This window comes from Pseudoliparis swirei, chromosome 17, assembly GCF_029220125.1.
Source record: "Pseudoliparis swirei isolate HS2019 ecotype Mariana Trench chromosome 17, NWPU_hadal_v1, whole genome shotgun sequence".
NCBI lineage: Eukaryota > Metazoa > Chordata > Actinopteri > Perciformes > Liparidae > Pseudoliparis > Pseudoliparis swirei.
This window is the reverse complement of record NC_079404.1, coordinates 2,199,560-2,219,344: the sequence shown is the minus strand read 5'-3', so window position 1 is coordinate 2,219,344 and position 19,785 is coordinate 2,199,560. Positions and strand designations below refer to the sequence as shown.

General features: G+C 45.9%; 1 protein-coding gene across 1 annotated transcript in view; it reads left to right on the top strand.

Moving 5' to 3' along the window:
• LOC130207172 (gamma-aminobutyric acid receptor subunit pi) overlaps positions 1-19,452 on the top strand; it is a 29,137-nt gene extending 9,685 nt beyond the window's left edge. Inside the window, exons 3-10 of the mRNA XM_056435653.1 lie at positions 8,144-8,256; positions 10,451-10,518; positions 11,758-11,975; positions 13,542-13,624; positions 17,371-17,508; positions 17,588-17,740; positions 17,958-18,148; positions 19,090-19,452. Of these exons, the coding sequence (XP_056291628.1) occupies positions 8,144-8,256; positions 10,451-10,518; positions 11,758-11,975; positions 13,542-13,624; positions 17,371-17,508; positions 17,588-17,740; positions 17,958-18,148; positions 19,090-19,452 (1,327 nt within the window). The remainder of the gene's footprint in view (positions 1-8,143; positions 8,257-10,450; positions 10,519-11,757; positions 11,976-13,541; positions 13,625-17,370; positions 17,509-17,587; positions 17,741-17,957; positions 18,149-19,089) is intronic.
• Positions 19,453-19,785: the final 333 nt, after the last annotated feature.

The window sequence follows — 19,785 nt, the reverse complement described above, 5'->3', positions numbered from 1 at the left end:
CCCCTTGAAGGTCAATTAATTACAACCAATCCCAATCCAATTCTACCTTTTACTAATATATGGAAAGAGTGGAGTCTATAGAACATATGTTTGCTTCCCACAAATCAAACTCTTCTCATGAAAATGCACCGTGGGAATCCGTGAATACTCGTGGGGCAGCATGCACAAAAACAACAAAAAACTAAACTGGCGTTGCCTTCTTAAAACCGCACCATGCTCAGCTGAGTGGGGGAATATTCACTCAAATTGCTCCCTGTGCGCAGAGAGATCCCTGCAAGCTGAGAGTTTGGGAAACAGAATCAATGAGGGGGAGATGGGAGTTGAACCAAGTTGGGAACCGGACCGGGAGAGAGAGGAGGAGCTCCGCAGAGAGCGTCACTCGGCCCCCTGCAGGGCGGTCGACCGAATTAATCCGTTGTGAAATGTGCGAGCATTCGATGCCTCGAGAGATTGGGAAGAAGGAGGGGGGGAGGGGGGAGGAGGGTATCCAGAGAGGCTATGTCATGAAACAGGATCTGAAAGAAGAATGGGGTTCTTCCACCATCAGAGGGTCGGCGGTTCGAGATCCGGCTCCGTTAGTCCACGTCGACGTGTCCTTGGGCGAGACGCTTAACCCCAAAATGTCCCCCGTAGCCGTGACGACGGCGTGTGAATGTTAGTTACTGATGTGCAGGTGACACCTTAGCTCCTCCCATCAGAATGTAAATGATGTCATGTAGCATTGAAGAGCTTCGATTGGTCGGAAGACGAGAAAAGAGATGAACAAGTACAAGTCCATTTACCATGTTCTATAGGACTCTGTTGCTCTTCCACTTTTGTCCACAGGGGGCATCGACATCAACACCAGCTCCTCGTAGTGACTTTAACGACGTCCACATGATTAACATCGGGTTAAAATACAAATAAAATATTAAAACACCCTCAAAATGTTGAATGATAATCTTCCTACACCGTATTGGATTTCTTACTCTGGGCCCGCCGGCCCGTTTTAATCGACTGTTCGTTTCTCTCATTTCTTCCTTCAATCGGTGACGACTGAGTAATTATAAAGTGTTGCTGGTGTAGCCGGCGGTCACATCACGGGAGTAACAGTTTGACTAATTATCTTCATTGTGAAGAGAGAGAGAGAGAGAAATGAGAGATGAGGGGGGGGAGGTAGAGAGAGAAGTAGGAAGCCAACCAAAGAGCTCGTTAGCGAGAGCAACAGAAGACTCTGACTTCCTTCCTACCGAGTTCAGGGCGCCGAGAAGCGGCTGTTGAGGGACGGCCAATCGGCACGTCACGAGAGCTGCTGGTGGAAGCGTTGATCTGACGCTCGCGCCTCTTCGCCGTCGCCTCAACGGGGAGCGCTCGTTAACTCGTCACTCGTGTCTCGCTGGCCTTTTCATGAAGCACTTGATGAGCTCGCCAAGGACGTCAAATGTAATGTTATAAACCAGCCGGCGCTCCGCGTGGGCAGGAAGACACTTTAAGCTCAACCTGCGTGAGTTTAGTTTGTGGGCGGAAACCCAGCTGGGCCTTTCTGAGTATGTAAGTGTCAGGGTAAGCTGCATCATCTGCAAGAAGACATATATATATATATATATATATTATATATAGACAAAAGACGAACAAATATATATATATACACTACCGTTCAAAAGTTTGGGATCACCCAGACAATTTCGTGTCTTCCATGAAAAATCACACTTTTATTTATCAAATGAATATAAAATATAGTCAAGACATTGACAAGGTTAGAAATAATGATTAATATTTGAAATATTAATTTTATTCAACAAACTTCAAGCTCAAAGGAAGGCCAGTTGTATAGCTTATATCACCAGCATAACTGTTTTCAGCTGTGCTAACATAATTGCACGGGTTTTCTAATCAGACATTAGTCTTCTAAGGCGATTAGCAAACACAATGTACCATTAGAACACTGGAGTGATAGTTGCTGTAAATGGGCCTCTATACACCTATGGAGATATTTCATTAGAAACCAGACACTTCCACCTGGAATAGTCATTTACCACATTAACCATGTAGAGAGTGTATTTCTGATTAATTTAATGTTATCTTTATTGAAAAAACAATGCTTTTCTTTGAAAAATAAAGTCATTTCTAAGTGATCCCAAACTTTTGAACGGTAGTGTATATGCAAGAAAACCTATCTATAAATATATATATATATATATGTCTTCTTGCATGTATATATATATGTGTATATATATATCTTTATATATATATAAAGATATATATATGGACATATATATATTTCTTTTGCAGATTATACAGTTTAGCCTTACACTTACATACATATGTAAGTGTATATTTTTATATATATATAAAATCCAGAACTACCTCAAATTTATTCTGCTAGACAATAAGGAGCAAGATGCCTGTAGAGATCAACCTCTCATGAAGGTGCTCTCTCTCTCTCTCTCATATATATATATATATATATATATATATATATATATACACAGTCATATTTTACTACAGTCATAGTTTACTACGAGTGTACTTTTAAATATAACTCAATAAACCGGAAACTGCTCTACCTCTAACCTCACTGTGACTCCTCTCCATGTCTCTGACCACTTCTTCATCTCTTACTCTCTCTCGCTCTCTGGTACTGACAACCCACCCATATCTACAGACTCTGCACCTGTGCCCGCAACATTCTGGCCTCCTCTGTCCATCCTCTCTGGCCTCCTCTGGCCTCCTCTCTGGCCTCCTCTGTCCTATCTGCTCTCCCCTCAACTGACTGCTTCTCACTCATGCAGCCTAACTCTGCCGCAGACACTCTCCTCTCTTCCCTGTCTTCATCTCTTGATTCTCTTTGTCCTTTTAAGACACGACCGGTTCGGAAATCCTCTCCGGCTCCGTGGTTGTTGGACTCGGTGCGCCGAGAGAGCCACCCTCTGACGGAAAGAAAATGGCAAATCGAATCATGCGGAAGACTTGCTCTTCTATCAATCTCTCCTCTCCTCATTCTCTACCTCTATCTCTGCAGCCAAAAGCTCGTTCTACCTGACCAAAATTCAGTCTTCCTTCTCTAACCCCAAAAACTCTTCTCTTACTTTTCCAACCTCCTTGTTCCCCCCCTCCCCCCCTCCCCTTCCCCCCTTTTGCCGTGCCCCTTTGTCGACTTCTTTACAAACAAGATAGACCTCCTTTACTGATCCATCTTCTATCACCTCACCAACACTAACTTCTTCATCCCCTCTTTCCTCTTTCACCCCTGTCTCCCAATCAAGTTCTTAGCTTGGTGACCTCCGCTCGACCGACCACCTGCGCCCTTGACCCCGTCCCGTCTCCCATTCTCCAGGCTATTGCTCCTGATCTTCTGTCCTTTCTCACCCATCTTATTAACAGCTCCCTCTCAACTGGCTGTTTCAACTCTCTGAAGGAGGCGAGAGTCAACCCTCTCCTGAAGAAACCCACGTCGACCGTCTGAAGTCAGCAACTACAGACCGGTCTCTCTTCTTCCTTTTCTCTCCAAAACTCTGGAGCGAGCTATCTTGAGCCAAGTGTCCTCCTATCTCCACAGTAACAACCTTCTTGACCCTCACCAGTCTGGATTCAAGGCCGGCCACTCGACAGAGACGGCCCTCCTTGCTGTCTCTGAGCAGCTTCACACTGCTAGAGCAGCCTCTCTCTCTCTGTCCTTATCCTTCTAGACCTTTCTGCAGCATTTGACACCGTGAACCACCAGATCCTTATCTCTTCTCTTCAGGACCTGGGGATCTCAGGCACTGCACTCGCTCTTTTCTCTTCCTACCTTAAAGACCGCACTCTACGGGTAACTTGGAGAGGGTCTGTGTCTGATCCTTGTCCTCTCACTACTGGGGTTCCTCAAGGCTCCGTCCTGGGTCCCCTCCTCTTCTCTCTGTACACAAATTCTCTCGGCTCTGTCATTCGTTCGCATGGCTTCTCCTACCATAGCTATGCCGATGACAAACTGATCTTCTCGTTTCCACCGTCCGAAACACAGGTGGCGGCGCGAATCTCTGCCTGTCTGACTGACATCTCTCAGTGGATGTCTGCTCACCATCTGAAGATCAACCCTGACAAGACTGAGCTACTATTCCTTCCAGGGAAAGGCTCCCCCACCCATGACCTGACTATCACCTTCAACAGCTCTGTGTTGGCCCCTACCCTGACTGCCAGGAACCTCGGGGTGACACTCGACAGTCAACTCTCCCTGACGGCCAACATCGCTGCGGCACAGCGTTCCTGTAGGTACATGCTGCACAACATCAGGAGAATACGTCCTCTTCTTACTCAGAAGGCGGCGCAGGTTCTGATCCAGGCTCTGGTCATCTCACGCCTCGACTACTGCAACTCCCTCCTGGCTGGTCTACCTGCTAAGGCCATCCGACCTCTGCAGCTCATCCAGAATGCAGCAGCTCGACTGGTCTTCAGCCTCCCGAAGTTCACCCACACCACTCCGCTCCTCCGCTCTCTCCACTGGTTACGGTGGCTGCTCGCATCCGCTTCAAAACACTGGTCCTGGCGCGTGCTCTGAACGGATCGGGCCCGTCTACATCCGGGATATGGTCACACCGTACACCCCGCTCGGCAACAGCCAATCGACTTGTGACTCCTGCACCTCGAGCTAATCACTCGAAATCCAGACTGTTTGCTGTCCTGGCTCCTCAGTGGTGGAACGGGCTCCCCACTGACATCAGGACAGCAGAAAGTCTCTACATCTTCCGTCGGAGACTGAAAACACACCTTTTCCGACTATATCTGGATTAAAACACAGATTTGCACTTCAGTGGCTCTTAAATAGCACTTACTTATGGTACTTTTGTGGTTCGACTATGTTGAGGAAATGTTACTTCCTGTATTCTTGTTGTTCTTAGTTTGTACTCTAGGTTGAAATGCACTTATTGTAAGTCGCTTTGGATAAAAGCGTCTGCTAAATGACATGTAATGTAACATGTAATGTAATAATTCACAGTGTAATATGTCAGCGTGATGGAGGCATGTGTGTTTGTATTTATGTTTATTTTTCCGGCGACTTGGTATGTCAGCGGCTGCTCGGCTCGCTCGAGGGTGTTCGGCGTGTCATCTCGTCGGCAGCCTGGTGGGCAGGTGTGTCAGATGCTGTCAGGGTGCATCCTGGGAAACGGTTGGAAGAGGGTACCCTACAGTACATCAACATGAGTGTGTGTGTGTTGCGTGTGCTCCCCACTGCGTCTCGCAGCCTGAACGTCCTCTTGTGTTCACATCATGCCGCCTTTGCTCACGCATACAAAAGAGGAATTAGTCATATTTGTGTGATTCTGGGAGGATTAAATATCCTTTTTCCTTCCCGTCGTCAGGGCTCAGTGAATATCGACTGTGTTGGCAGGTGGGAGAGCTCGGGGTCTCATGCAGGTGAAGCTTGAGACAGCCAGAGGGTTGAGAGCCTGGGGATTTGAGGAGATGGATAGTGTGACGCTGCGTTCCATTGTCAGACCGTGGAAACACACACAAACACCAAGTATGAGGTACAGCGCTGTCGATAAACAATTACATTTTCTGTATTTTGCTTTTTCTTCATCACATCCCCTCCCGTCGTCGTGTTTTTATTTTTCCATTTCTCTCCGCCACTGCAGAGACACCATTTTTTGGGGTGGAAAAAGTGCTAACGAAAAAGAAAAAAACATTTAGTGAACATAATGAGGGTCACGCGGGGCGACCCAGATTCATGATGCAGCGTGCCGGAGGAGGCAGAGCGCCGCCACGCAGCCGGCACTAACGCGGCTTTCCCATCCCCGTCTGTTGCCTCCTGAAACAACAGACATGTGAGTTAGACTTCATGCGGCACAGCAGCAGTGCACCGGGGAGCTAGTTACGGTGCACGGGGAGATGGTTACGGTGCATCGGGAGACAGTTACGGTGCACGGGGAGCTAGTTACGGTGCACGGGGAGACGGTTACGGTGCACAGGGAGCAAGTTACGGTGCACAGGGAGACGGTTACGGTGCACGGGGAGCAAGTTACGGTGCACAGGGAGATGGTTACGGTGCACGGGGAGACGGTTACGGTGCATCGGGAGACAGTTACGGTGCACGGGGAGCAAGTTACGGTGCACAGGGAGACGGTTACGGTGCATCGGGAGACGGTTACGGTGCACAGGGAGACGGTTACGGTGCACGGGGAGCAAGTCACGGTGCACGGGGAGACGGTTACGGTGCACGAAGAGACGATTACGGTGCACCGGGAGCCGGTTACGGTGCACGGGGAGACGGTTACGGTGCACGGGGAGCAAGTTACGGTGCACAGGGAGACGGTTACGGTGCACGGGGAGCAAGTTACGGTGCACAGGGAGACAGTTACGGTGCACGGGGAGCAAGTTACGGTGCACAGGGAGACGGTTACGGTGCACGGGGAGACGGTTACGGTGCACGGGGAGCAAGTTACGGTGCACAGGGAGACGGTTACGGTGCACGAAGAGACGATTACGGTGCACCGGGAGCCGGTTACGTTAATGACTTTGGAGACCCCCTGACCAACGGGATCTCATACCTGCTGCTCGTATTCTGGGGCAACGTTTGTTGACGTTAAACGGGTTACATTGTAATACGTGGCTAACGTGTAAGCAGTCGTTGTTGGGTTATGGCAATAATAGTCTTGGGCTGGGTTTGTGTTGAAATAAAGACGTTTATTACGTAACTCAAGTGCTTCAGCGACGTCGGTAAAAGTAGCTAAACCTTTGGACGTGAACGGCGGGCTGCTGGGTGAAAGTCCTGTGTGTGTTTGACCCAACTTCTTGTCCTTCATACTGCATCCTCTGAACATGTATTATGGATGCTAATGGGTTTCCAACGGACTTAGCTGAAACACCTGTGGTCCACACACCTGTACAGGTGCTACTGGTGGCCTTGTGCGTTGCTATGGAGACACCATGGGGGCACTGACCAGGCATCTGGACCTTGGAGGTGACACCAGGCGGCCCTGACCGACTCTCCCGGGAGATTGACAATCTCGGTTTTGTGTGAAATGTCTCAAACAAATACAGAATTAAATTTGTGTTCTCATGAAATTCCGCACAATTAATCAAGGCTAACTTTTCAGGCCATAATGTGGCTCAATTATCATCTGGCGTATAACTTAAAAAACTAGACCCTGCCATCACCTGCCTCTGTGCTGTATGTAGTGTTATTTAGAACATGTTAGCGTGCTGACACACTAACTACATGCTAGTATTGTTGAATGTAACATTGAGCTCAAAGCGCTGCAGAGATGTCAACATTAAGTGCAGAAAAACAAAACTTGTAAGCAGCATTTCATCATCAATAAACCATCGGCTCCATCCTGAGACGACTTCTATAATGAACATGTGCAAACGGGGTCATCCTCCCCGGGAAGCGGCAGCGCTCCACCGGCTCACAAACAGAAGGAACGCGAGTGGAAAGCAGCAGGAGGGCTATTTTTGTTCTTTATAGCACAACACAGAAAGAGGGCGTCGCCCTTCTCACGACGACGTCAAGCAACGAGGTCAACGGAATGAAACTGGCGGGCGAAATTCATTTCAAACGTCACTCAGTGCAGAACGCCTGAACGTGTTGGACGAGCGACGAGCGGAGCGTCTCTCCTCGGCATTCGAGCTCTCTCATTGGACGACGGCGTCGGGGCCTCGGAGGAGATGAATGTCTGGTGCCTCTGCACACGGCCCTGATCCGTCTTGCCTCTGCTCCTCCTCCTTACATCATGGCACGAGCCCCGAGGCTTTCTCCACAGAGCGGGCGTTTCCATATTTAGGGCCATATTTATACACACAAACACACACAAACACACACACACACACCACGGGGGAATACGTGTTTTTTTTCCTTCTCTGCGGCAATTGCCAGCAATATAATCATCTTCCCACACTTCTATGTGCCTTTTAAGGATATAGCATCGGAAAACAACTCATGAAAGCCGATGGTAATTGGCATAAGTGAATGGCAAAAATAAAATGCGGGTTTAAAATATGCTGAACTGGGTCAATTTGAGGTAACCAAATAATTAAAAGCAGTGTTTTCATTCTCCTCCTTTCATTGCTTTTCATTTTAATCTCCCAGCACGGTTTCTAATGGTTTCTGTGTCTGCGTTAACTCATTTATCTCTCTCTCTCTCTCTCCCTCGCTCTCTCTCTCTCTCTTTCCCTCTGTTCTCAGGTTGTTAGAGAACTCGATGCTCAACGCAGAAGTGAAGGAGGGACAGATTCTGCCTCCGACCATTCACAAGCTGATGAAGGGATACAACAAGTACCTCCGGCCTTTCTTTGACAGTAAGGGAGCGGCTCTCACACTCGGGGGAGAACCAGAGGGGTTCACAACTCACCTGTAATAAACGCTGACATATTTATTATTTTTATTCATTTAAAGTGACTGCGTATGTATAAAATGAGAAGATATGAAGCATGTCTTTGATACTGTTCCATAATTCGTGGTGAGAATGAAACGCCTGCAGAAGAAAACGAGCTGACGCGTATATCTTTATAAATGTGATGATGCAACGCGGCGAAAATGGTTCTTCAGATCGACGCCTTAGAAGAACCATTTCTGGTTCCACAAAGAACCTTTCAAACCAGGGTTCTTTAAAGAACCATTTCCTTAAAGATTTCTTAAAAAGATGTCTTGAGGAACCCTCAAAACATGGTTCTTTAAGGGTTCATTTATGGTTCCACAGAGAACCTTAAAACATGGTTCTTTAAGGCACCATTTCAGGTTCCACAGAGAACCTTTCAAACCAGGGTTCTTTAAAGAACCATTTCCTTAAAGAGTTCTTCTTAGAACCTATAAAGGTACCTCAAACTTAAAAATGGTTCTTCAGTCGGTGATGGTTCTTCGTAGAACCACAAAGCTTTTAAAGAACCCTTTAAGAACCATTACTTTTCTGCGTGCATATGTATAAAACAATATGAAGCTTATCTTTGATATTGTCTCATAATTCATTTGGAAGTCGTGAAGTGGTGAGAATGAATAACTCGTATATCTCTATAAATGTGAAAATGCACCGCGGCGAGCGGCTTGAGATCACGACTCGCTCATACGTCGTGATTTAAATTCCAATTTCCCGGCAGGCGACTAATTTGCCTCCGCTAGAGAAGCAGAGTCTCAGAGTTATGGCGTTATGACGTTATCCCCTCGCACGCCGCTATTGTTCTTGGCTCCGAGGAATCCAGCCCAACGTGATTATGGTTTGATTACTCGCCGTTTGATGAGTAATAACGCCTCTGACTTCCAGCAGACGCTCTGCAAACACACAGTCACACACCCACACACACATATATGTGCATGTTACGTGATGACTTCCTTTGATTTCATTCATTCCTCAACGGTTGATATGTAAAGAATGCTTCACTCGATGTGAGACGACTGTAACGCCGTCATCTTGCTTTGTGTTTTCGGGGCTTTTCCAGTGTTTTTCCAGTGCGAGTTATAATATATTATTTTCAGGTTTCATCCTCTGGCCAGACAGTTCTGCCCCCGTACTCAGAACAGAATCGTTATTCATCGTAAATTAACCTAGACGCTTTAGGTTATGTGCCTCTTAGTTTTCCGGCTGAGAGTTCGATGACAAGATTCAATTCAGTTTATTTTGTATAGCCCATTCTCACAAATTACAAATTTGCCTCAGAGGGCTTTACAATCTGTACACATAGACATCCCTGTTGCAAAACCTCGCATGGGAAGATGATGTTGCTTTTTCCATGTCAGCGGACTAATTTGCCGAATTCCTTTTAGATCTTTAGAGCGCTATTGAAACACAGACAATGGGCTAAAGCAATGTTGTAGTTTTTGAAAGGTTGTCCTGGGTCAAGTCAAGACCTCTGGTTCTGAAAAGGAAAGTGCCTGTAAATGAACAGTGCCAATATGTACATGCATTCTCTCGAATGGCCAGAAGGGGGCGACTCCTATGTTTGCAAAAATAAGTTTATATATAAAATGACTTGATTTATTACCTCAGTAAACAATTTAAACATACGTTTATGGTCTACATTTCTAGTTTCAAGTTCTTCTCAACACAGCACACGTTCATTTAGAAGATGATCGTCACATTTAGAGTCAAACAGACCATGAAGCAGACTGTTTAGGTTCTTTGTGATTGACAGGTCTCGACCACGCCGTGGTCCGTTGTTTCAGTATTTTTCCCAATTTGTCTTGATTTTTTATCTTTTTTTTGTTTGTTTTTGACGTACATGACAAACAATACATCGTATTTCTTTACGTCGACATAAAACTAATATCCTCGAAGGTGTTCACACTCGACAGACCGCAGCTGTCGATGCAGCGACGTGGGCTCTCTACCGTTCCAAACGTGCTGTCCTTCAAGAGGCTGTCATTATGGAACACTGGGCATCCCTGCGCCTCCTCAAAATACCCTGTTATGTCATATAACTCACGCAGTCGAAGCCACGATGTCGTGTGTGAGCATAGAACATACGGCACATTTATGAATGGTTTGCTCTTTGTTTCTAGACGGTCCCGTCACAGTCGGTATGAGCCTGGACATCGCCAGCATCGACACGATCTCAGAGATCAACATGGTGAGACCAGATGTTCTTCTGAACCGCCAATTTTCAGACGTCCAATCACAGTGCAGGAGGTGTGGGACGAATACCGCGGAAGTAATCTTCTGATTAACAGTCGTAGCCGGACCGCTGAGACGTTTCCTCATTGAAAACCTTTTACAACCGTAGACACACCACGTGTGACGGATGTGATATTGTAGGACTTTCAAATGTAAACTTTTTTAAATAATAAAACAGCAACTTATATAAAGTCACCAATCATCATGAATGTTTTACCATGTGGTTAGGGAGAACAAAGACATCACTAAACTTATTTAGATCTGGAGGTATGGAGTGTTTTCTGATAATATTGCCTAAAGGAAACAAATATAAGGTAAATAAAATTGGTCCAAGCACAGAATGATGAACATAATAAACTGAACCTATGAAGGAACAGCTTGTAACTTTGTTAGAGCGTGTTAACATAAGACCCGTAGTCCCGCTAACACAACCAACCGATGGTGCCAAGCCAGAGATTTGATCATTCTCCATAATGGTGGCTTAACAAAATATATTGGAGCATTTTCTATGGAGACTAATAAAGAACTAATTAAAATAATCTCCAGCTCAAAAGTTTATCCATGTAAAGTGAGACGCTAAACCAGATATCCACAAACAGTATAACGTCGATCTCCATAGCAACACATGGCGTTATATTACAACAAAGCACGGGAGCCATTTTACTATTGAGATGTGGATTTGCAGAGAGAAACGTCTCAAAACAGTCAGGATGGTGCACGAAAAATGTTCATCATCCTTAACCCTTTATATAACATATTCTACCCTTTGGGGTCAAATTGACAACAATTACAATTACAAAAAATTACAAAAATTACAATAGTTTATAAGTTTAAGTGTTTGTGTGGTTTTGTGTTTATGTGTGTGTGTTTAAATAATAAATAAAAAAATTAAAAATAAAATATTTTTATATGTTTTTACACAGTGAAAAACAACAGTCAAAAAATGGACCCAAAAAAACACCGATGCGTACAAGTTGTGTTTGGACATTGAAAAAAATGAATTTTTTTGTTTTTTGTCCTTGTCCCCAATAAATTAGGAAAAGTCATGAAATATGAAGCAAAAAAAATGACGTCATTCATTTATTTAGAGACGTTAAACATTGAATGGGGTCAAATTGACCCTAAATGTCATAGGAGGGTTAAAGTCGTCAATCTGCTCTGCTGTGACCTCTGAGTAACCCCGATCCCCCCGCAGGACTACACCGCCACCATATTCCTCCGCCAGCGCTGGACGGACGAGCGCTTGGTGTTCGAGGGCAACAAGAGCCTGAGCCTGGACGGCCGGCTCGTGGAGCTGCTCTGGGTCCCGGACACCTTCATCGTGGACTCCAAGAAGTCCTTCCTCCACGACATCACCGTGGAGAACCGGCTGATACGCATCTTCCCCAACGGGACCGTCCTTTACGCGCTGAGGTGGGCGCCAGGCACAACCGCGGGGCTTTAATATCGCCGGTCGCTCCTAGGCGAAGGCAACGGAGGAGGAAGCGTGGGTTGACTTCGGAGATGCTGCGATTGTAAACCAGGGAGTCGTGTCGATATATTCCTCGGGAATTGGATCGTACGAATGCGGGAGCGTGCGATCCGTCACTACGAAGCGCGGTCGGCCATCGAGTCCCGTAAGGCACCATCCCGGCATCGATCGCTCGGGGCTTAGCATATGTGACGAGCTCTTAGACGCCGTGCCAAGCAGACAGGTTGCGGATAGAAAGGTTATAGATGAGCCAGCAAGGGAATTTCTTTGGCTCCTTTAAGCCGGCGATGCTGAGATTTACACATCCCACGTCCTTCTATCACGCGCTTTAAGCTGTCTATGGATTGGATTGTATAACGGCTGTCCTCGGTTCGGATTGGCCTTCCCCACCGCCGCCACCCAACCATTCGCGGTCCTTCATTTGAACCGCGTGCGAGTTGCGTCGCGGTTACCCAGCGAAAGACATCAAATGACCACATGGGAGACGTTCCCACTCGTTTTAATGGCAACTCTGTCACTATCATGGGGGATAGAAATGCACGTGGGTGGCATGTGGGAGGAGTTCATCGGTTTGAGTATCCAGGAGTTAATCACGTCTCCACGCACTGTAAACCTCACCGGGCCACTGCATCGCTCTCCGGAGTGCGACGATACTTGTCTTACGAGTTTTGATTCATGCTTTCATTTCTAACAAGTGCGTGGCTCTGTTATTTGCAGCGGGAGATTATTTATGTTTGTGTGTGGCTTCGTCTTCATGGACCTTTGCTTCCGTACAGATAAAGGCACAGCTTCTGGGCTTTTCCCCCCTGACGGAGGAACTGTGGGGTAAAGCGTCAGTCGGAGAGTCGAGCCTAGTCAGAGAAAAACAAGCCGATAGAGAGAGAGTCAGGTTAGGGATGGCCACCTCGGGGGAATTTAGGGCTGTGAAAAGGGAGAGAGGGACGAGTGCAGCGCTGAGGACAGCTGTGGGACGTGTTTCGGGTTTGCCTCGGGGGAGAATGCACGAGGAAGGTTGAGCGGTCAGAAAGGACGCGTTCTACTTCCAGTTTGTAGCTCTGAAAAATATCGTGAAGCCCGAAATGGAAAGGGAGGCCACCTCCATTCCTTTCCTTTCCTTTAAACAACATTAATTATTTCATACTTTTTTGTTTTGCTGGTTATGAATCGACATTTCCGAGTGTACTTCTAAAGGACTCCAAAGCATGACACACGGACCCAAGCTCCACCCCCTCCTATAGAAAGCCACTAGACATGTTGCATCACATCAATCACCAGATCTCCATAACACTGTCATCATTAGATTTATTTAGTACTATTATAAGGAAAAGCTTATTCAACAGTATGTGAATCAAATACAGGTTTAATCTGCTTTGCTGTTTGTTTGAATAAAGTTATACAAGGCAACCAATGTCCCAGATCTACGAGATAACAATATATTTAATACAACCATACTCGTCCATCGAATGTTCCTTTTAATAACTATGACTTTTCTATTTTATTTTATTTAGGATCACCACCACAGTGGCTTGCAACATGGATCTGACCAAGTATCCCATGGACAAGCAGACGTGCAAGCTGCAGCTGGAGAGCTGTAAGGACTCTTCTTACTTCATAAAGGGAAGAACAACTGTGCAGCTCCAGGCTGCGGCAGGGGCCCGGTGGGCGGGGCCACGGCAAATGAATCCCATCAAACCCAAGGATCCAACGGATCACTTTCTCTCATCTTCTAAACCGCTAGTGTGTGTGTGAGAGAGACCGTATGGAGAATTGTTCTGTGTGGGTTCTGCAGTCGTTATGCTAAGCTACGCTAACGAGCTCCCGCAAAATACACGCAATGGGATTTTTGCGACATATCCTCGTGTGTGACATTTTATGAAAAGATACCGCCAAATAATTCAGCGTTTTTTCACATGTCATCTTCCAGTATTTTCAAAATAAACTTCCTCCTTTTAACGTTCATAAAAAGATCGTGAAATACTACGTTAGATGTCTTCAAGGGGAAATGCGCGGCGGCACGATGTTGATGAGATATTTGTTTCCCTTTGCTGTGCAAGGGATGGAAGGAAGACAAATCCGCCCCCCCGACCCCCCTACTTCCTCTGCCTCCATCCCTCATCTGCCATATTTGCTTTCCAGCTGGCTTTTGCACTGTGACAGCCAGCCAGGCTAAGCTAAGCTAAGTCTGATCCCCGCCAGAAGCCCGCCAGCACCTCAGTGCCAAATAAAGCATTTAACGGCAGCTGCATCCCACCTGGCAGACAGAAAGACGTCTGGAGGTTAAAGTTAGGTAACTGAGAGGATGATGGATCCTTCCTCTGCTGCTTCAATCATTCCTGGCTCAATATCTGCATCTCTCTCTCTCTTTCAATCTCTACCTGCCCTCTTCGCTCCGTCCCTTTATGAAGGATTTATTTTTCACTAAATGCCGTGACAGCACTGGATCCTCCGCACAGGAGGAAGGAGAGAGCGCCGTGGTGGGCGGGGAGGGGTTGAGGTAAAATATGTAGTGCATTCTGACGACAGTGAGAAGAAGTCAAGAGGACGGGGGTCGCAGTCCTTTGCGATCTTCTCTTCCGTGACTCTGTTGTCCCTCTTTGATCGTGGACGTGGGGCCAAGAGAAAAAGGTCAAATGTGTCCGGAGCCATTTGCATCTCTAATTCACACAGTAATGTCAGGGCTTTAGGTCGGGAGAATAATGAGTTCTTCTAGTCAGTAAGTAGACAGTGAATCAACTGGACCAAGTCACCACTGGCCTTCATTAGGGGACCTGGCTCCCGGCGCCGTGGCTCAGCATCGGCCAATAACACACGACTCCATGCGGGTCGGGATCGGTGAGCGTCAATGAGCGTCTCCTGTCGGACACGTTGGAGGATGTGGATGATTCCATCCGCCGCTCACGTTTCTTATTCACTTGCTCCCTCTGCAGATAAATGATAAAAATACACCAAGGCGGTTGCGTAATCACACCTTTTTTTTTTTATTTTTCTCCCCCCAGGTCCTTTAACAAGCATAACTCAATATCCTCCTAGAGCACATCGTCCGCCGCATCGTTTTATGCGGCCCCTGGCGTCTTTAAAGACACGCGATCACCTTTTCTTAAATACATTTCAGAAAAATATCCCGTGCTTTTATTTTGAAGGTTTAAGATTAAATGGATTTAAGTTGTCATATTAGAGACATTTTCTTATGTACAATATTTCTACACTCCAATAAACAATAACAAAATGCAAAGAGAGTTATTTAAGAATATGTTCGAGGAGTTTATAAAGTGTTTCCGGCCCTTTAAGAGGGCGGCCATGATGCTGATTTGACCCATGGTGAACATGAGTTTGACACCCCTGTCCAAGAGGGACACTGTCAACCATCGAAGGCGTTGCCACGGCGTCTTGTCGCGAGATTTATTTGGGCTCTCGTGAAAGATTAACGGCGTGTTTTAGAGTCTTTAAAGTGTCGCGCTGTTGTCACGGCTAACGTGTACTTGAGAGCCGTTAGCTTCTCGGGGCTAACGTGACGTCTCAAGAGGGGTCAACCCATTTAACTCACAGATGCCGTCATGAAACTTTGATTACCGATGTTACGGAGGAGCAATGACACATTTTCCAAACTGTTACGTTTAAATATGCAAATGAGGCATGAATGAAATATGTGCTAATTTGCATACAATTCCAGAACAGAAACATGAACGTTGCATGTGACATCTTAGAGTCAAATGTTTTTACAGAGGGGATTTTGGATAGCTCGTTTTCCATAAATCATAAAATGATTTAAGACCCTAAGAAAGACATTATTTAGTAATTATTGAGGAATAACATGCTCTTTAAATCCGGCTATGAATGATATATAAAAACCTTAAGAAGGTAGATAGGAATAAAAGTGGAAAATTGTACTTTTAAAAATGCAAATGATTGAAAGATATATGAACGTTGGATACAGACCGGTTGGAGATGCTTGAGTCAAAAGTTTTTACAGAGGGGATTTTGGATAGCCATAAATCCGAAAAAACTTTAAGAAAGACATTATTGGAGTACTAACATGTTGTTTAAATCTGGCTATGAATGATATATAAACACACCCCTCTGTAAAAACCTTAAGAATGTAGACAGGAATGACAGTGGACATTTTGGTGGATGTATGTTGGAGTCTTGTTTTGTAAAATGACATGCTACCTTTTAAAGACACTCCAGGTGAGCAGGGTCAACATGTACTACCCATCACCATGAAACCTCCACAGTTCACTACTCATATTAATAGAGCACAAGAGTTCTGAGATCTTCTGTTTAAATATGCAAATGAGGCCTTATGTAACAATGAGTGTTGGTGAATTTAAGAGATGAACAAAACAGAAGCACCAGAGGGAAGTTACCACCCACCACGGGTTGCAATCCCAAAGAACTCATCCATGAGCCGTAAACATCCACAGCTGTTCCCTCCACTGATAATTTGGGGTTTAGCAAAAACTGTTAATGCAGTTTCTGCTTCATCATCACAATAAATGTGAATTATAGCAGCTTTACAGGCTTAATAGTGTAAAAGTGTTGTTCATGTTTCCCCCAGCTGAAGCTGCTCCAGGAGGAATGAATGTTTCGTTCCTCCTGACGTTCAACACGTCGGCCCCTCGGAAAGTTTCTTTTAGTTCAAACAGCTTCAGCCGCCAGTCACATGGTCCTCCAGGCTGGCCTCGAGTCGCTGAATGTCCACCGACATGTCTCCACCAACGACTCCACCGCCGACTTCACCATTGTATCTACCATTGTGTGCACCGACGTGTCCACCAATGTCTCCACCAAAGCGTCCACCAACTAGTTTACTGACACGTCCACCAACATGTCCACCAATGTCTCCACCAAAGCATCCACCAACTAGTTTACTGACACGTCCACCAACACGTCCACCAATGTCTCCACCATTATCTCCACAATGAATGTTAGTTTAACCTTAACTCCTCCCATCAGTGTGTGGCTGTTCGTTTAACCTTAGCTCCTCCCATCAGTGGGTGAATGGGTGATGATGTCACGCAGTGTTAAAGTGCTTTGATTGGTTGGAAGAGTATAAAAGCTCTGCACAAGTACCTCCAATCCAAAAAATAAATGTTCTTAAATGTTGTAAATGAAAATCTTAATGCGAGCAATAAGTCTGAGAGGAAACCGTGAAGCTGCGCTCCATAAAACCAACGAGTAGGAAGCAGACTTTGTGTAAGGACATATTTGGGTGATAATTTTCCGCGGCATCTCGACTTGTTGATTCATACTTATTTCAGACACTTTTAATCAAATAAAAAAAAAATGGCTGAGCGCATCATTTCCCCGGAGTAACAACGTAAACTCGTCTTCCCGCAGGGGGCTACAACATCAACGACGTCATGTTCTACTGGACCCGGGGAAACGAGTCGGTCAGCGGGCTGGACACCCTGCAGCTGGCCCAGTACACGGTGGAGGGACACTACACCTCCGTCTCGGAGGCCGTCTATGAGACCGGTACCCCCCCCCCCCCCAGGCAGCCATCAAGCATCGCCTCCTGTCATTCGCTGACGTACTTCTGTCCTCCTTCTCAAAGGCAACTACCCGAAGCTGGTGTTCCACTTCGAGCTGAGGAGGAGCATCCTGTACTTCATCCTGGAGACCTACGTCCCCTCCAGCCTCCTCGTGGTCCTCTCCTGGGTCTCCTTCTGGATTTCCCTCTCCTCCGTTCCGGCTCGTATCTGCATCGGTCAGTAACTCTCAAACCTCTTCTGTGGAGGAAGCACATCGTAACATCGTAAAAACACTGTCGGCTTTACTCACCCAATAGTTCATTTTAGTAAAAGAAAATCGTAGACTACATATTTATGTGTGTTTGATAATTATAATTTTAAATATGAAAAAACATTTCCAACAAATTGGCAAAGAATCCGTATTGAACCCGTGTGTGTGTGTGTGTGAGCCAGGCGTGACCACGGTGCTCACCATGACCACGCTGATGATGGGCGCCCGGACCTCGCTGCCCAATGCCAACTGCTTCATCAAGGCCATCGACGTGTACCTGGGCATCTGCTTCAGCTTCATCTTCGGGGCGCTCATCGAGTACGCCGTGGCCCACTTCTGCTCCCTCTCCCACCTGGACACCCACATCCTCATGGTGAGACCCCCCCCCCCCCCCCCCGTACTCTACCACACTAGGAGGCAAATATTGTACATTTTACTACGATATATGTGTTTGATAGTTTGAGGTTTACTTTCAAGTTTTAGATTAATAATACAAAATACAAATGATTTAATACATTATGATGTCTTATTAAAGCTACCAGGCAGTATTTAAAGTAATTCAAATTATTCCAAAGTTATATAATTGAATGAACATGGAAAATATTGATATATATACACATTTATATATATATAAAAAATATATATGTATACACTACCGGTCAAAAGTATGGAGTCACCCAGACAATTTTGTGTATTCCATGAAAAATCATAATTTTATTTAGCAATTTAATGGCAGAATGAATATAAAATATATTCAAGACATTGAGGAGGTTATAAATAATGATTTTTATTGTAAATATTAATGTAGTTCTTCTTGTGGCTCAAAGGAAGGCCAGTTTTATAGCTGCTCTCAGCAGCATAACTGTTTTCAGCTGCGCTCACATAAAAAGGGGTTTCAAGGGTTTTCTACCCCTCCGCTAGTCTTCGCAGGCGATAACACAATGTACCATCAGAACACTGGAGATGGGCCTCTAGACACCTCTCTAGAGACTTCATGAACACCAGAGAATAGTCATTTACACATCAACTATGTAGAGAGAGGATTTATGATTAATTCAATGTCATCTTCATTGAAAAAAACAGTGCTTTGAAAAAAATTCTGTGTGACCCCAAACTTTTGAACGCTAATGTATATAACTATAAAACGGGCTGATTTGCATAAAGAGTACTTTTATAATCATTACTTTGAATATATTGTGTGGATGTGCTGCGTTGTTGTGCTCAAAGTCAGTCATGTCGTCGCCGTGTCACCACGAGCTCCCCGGGGTGAGTAAAACAAGCGCTCTGAAGCCCCCGCTGTGTGTCGCCTTGCAGTACGGCCACCACATGCACGACCTCGACGACGAGATGAACGGCATCATCACCACCATCTCCAATCACAACCGGGCCAAGAGACGCAAGGCCGCCGCCGCCGCCCCGCCGCCGCCCGTCTCCTTAGAACTCACCGTCGGCCCGTCCAGCCCCTGCGGCAGCGAGCCCAGGCTCGAGGCCACGCCCCCTCCGAAGCCCACCCACTGGTGCCTCGCCGCTCTGGCCGCCGTCCGCAAAGTCCTCCGCGCCCTGTACTGCTGTCACGTGGAGAACCCCCACCACATAGACAACTACTCCAGGGTCACCTTCCCCCTCTCCTTCGTCGTGGTCAACCTGCTCTACTGGACGTATTACCTGTACTTCTAGAGAGAGAGAGAGAGAGAGAGAGAGAGAGCGTGTGTGTTCTACTGTATGTACAGTATGCAGAGTAAGCGTTATTACCTTCGCATTGAAAATGTGGAAGGTTATGTTTTGATCGCCGTGTATTTATTTATTTATTTGTATGCGTGTTACTCGCATAACTCAAAAAGTATTAAACCGAATCGCATGAAATTTGGTGGGATGATTGGTTATTAGCCGGGGACCATTTGATTAGATTTTGGGATCGATCGGGTGAAAGGTCAAGGTCAAGGTCATGAAAAGGTCAACATCTTCTTTTTACCATAGTCAATTTGTATCCAATTGGCATGCAACTAATGC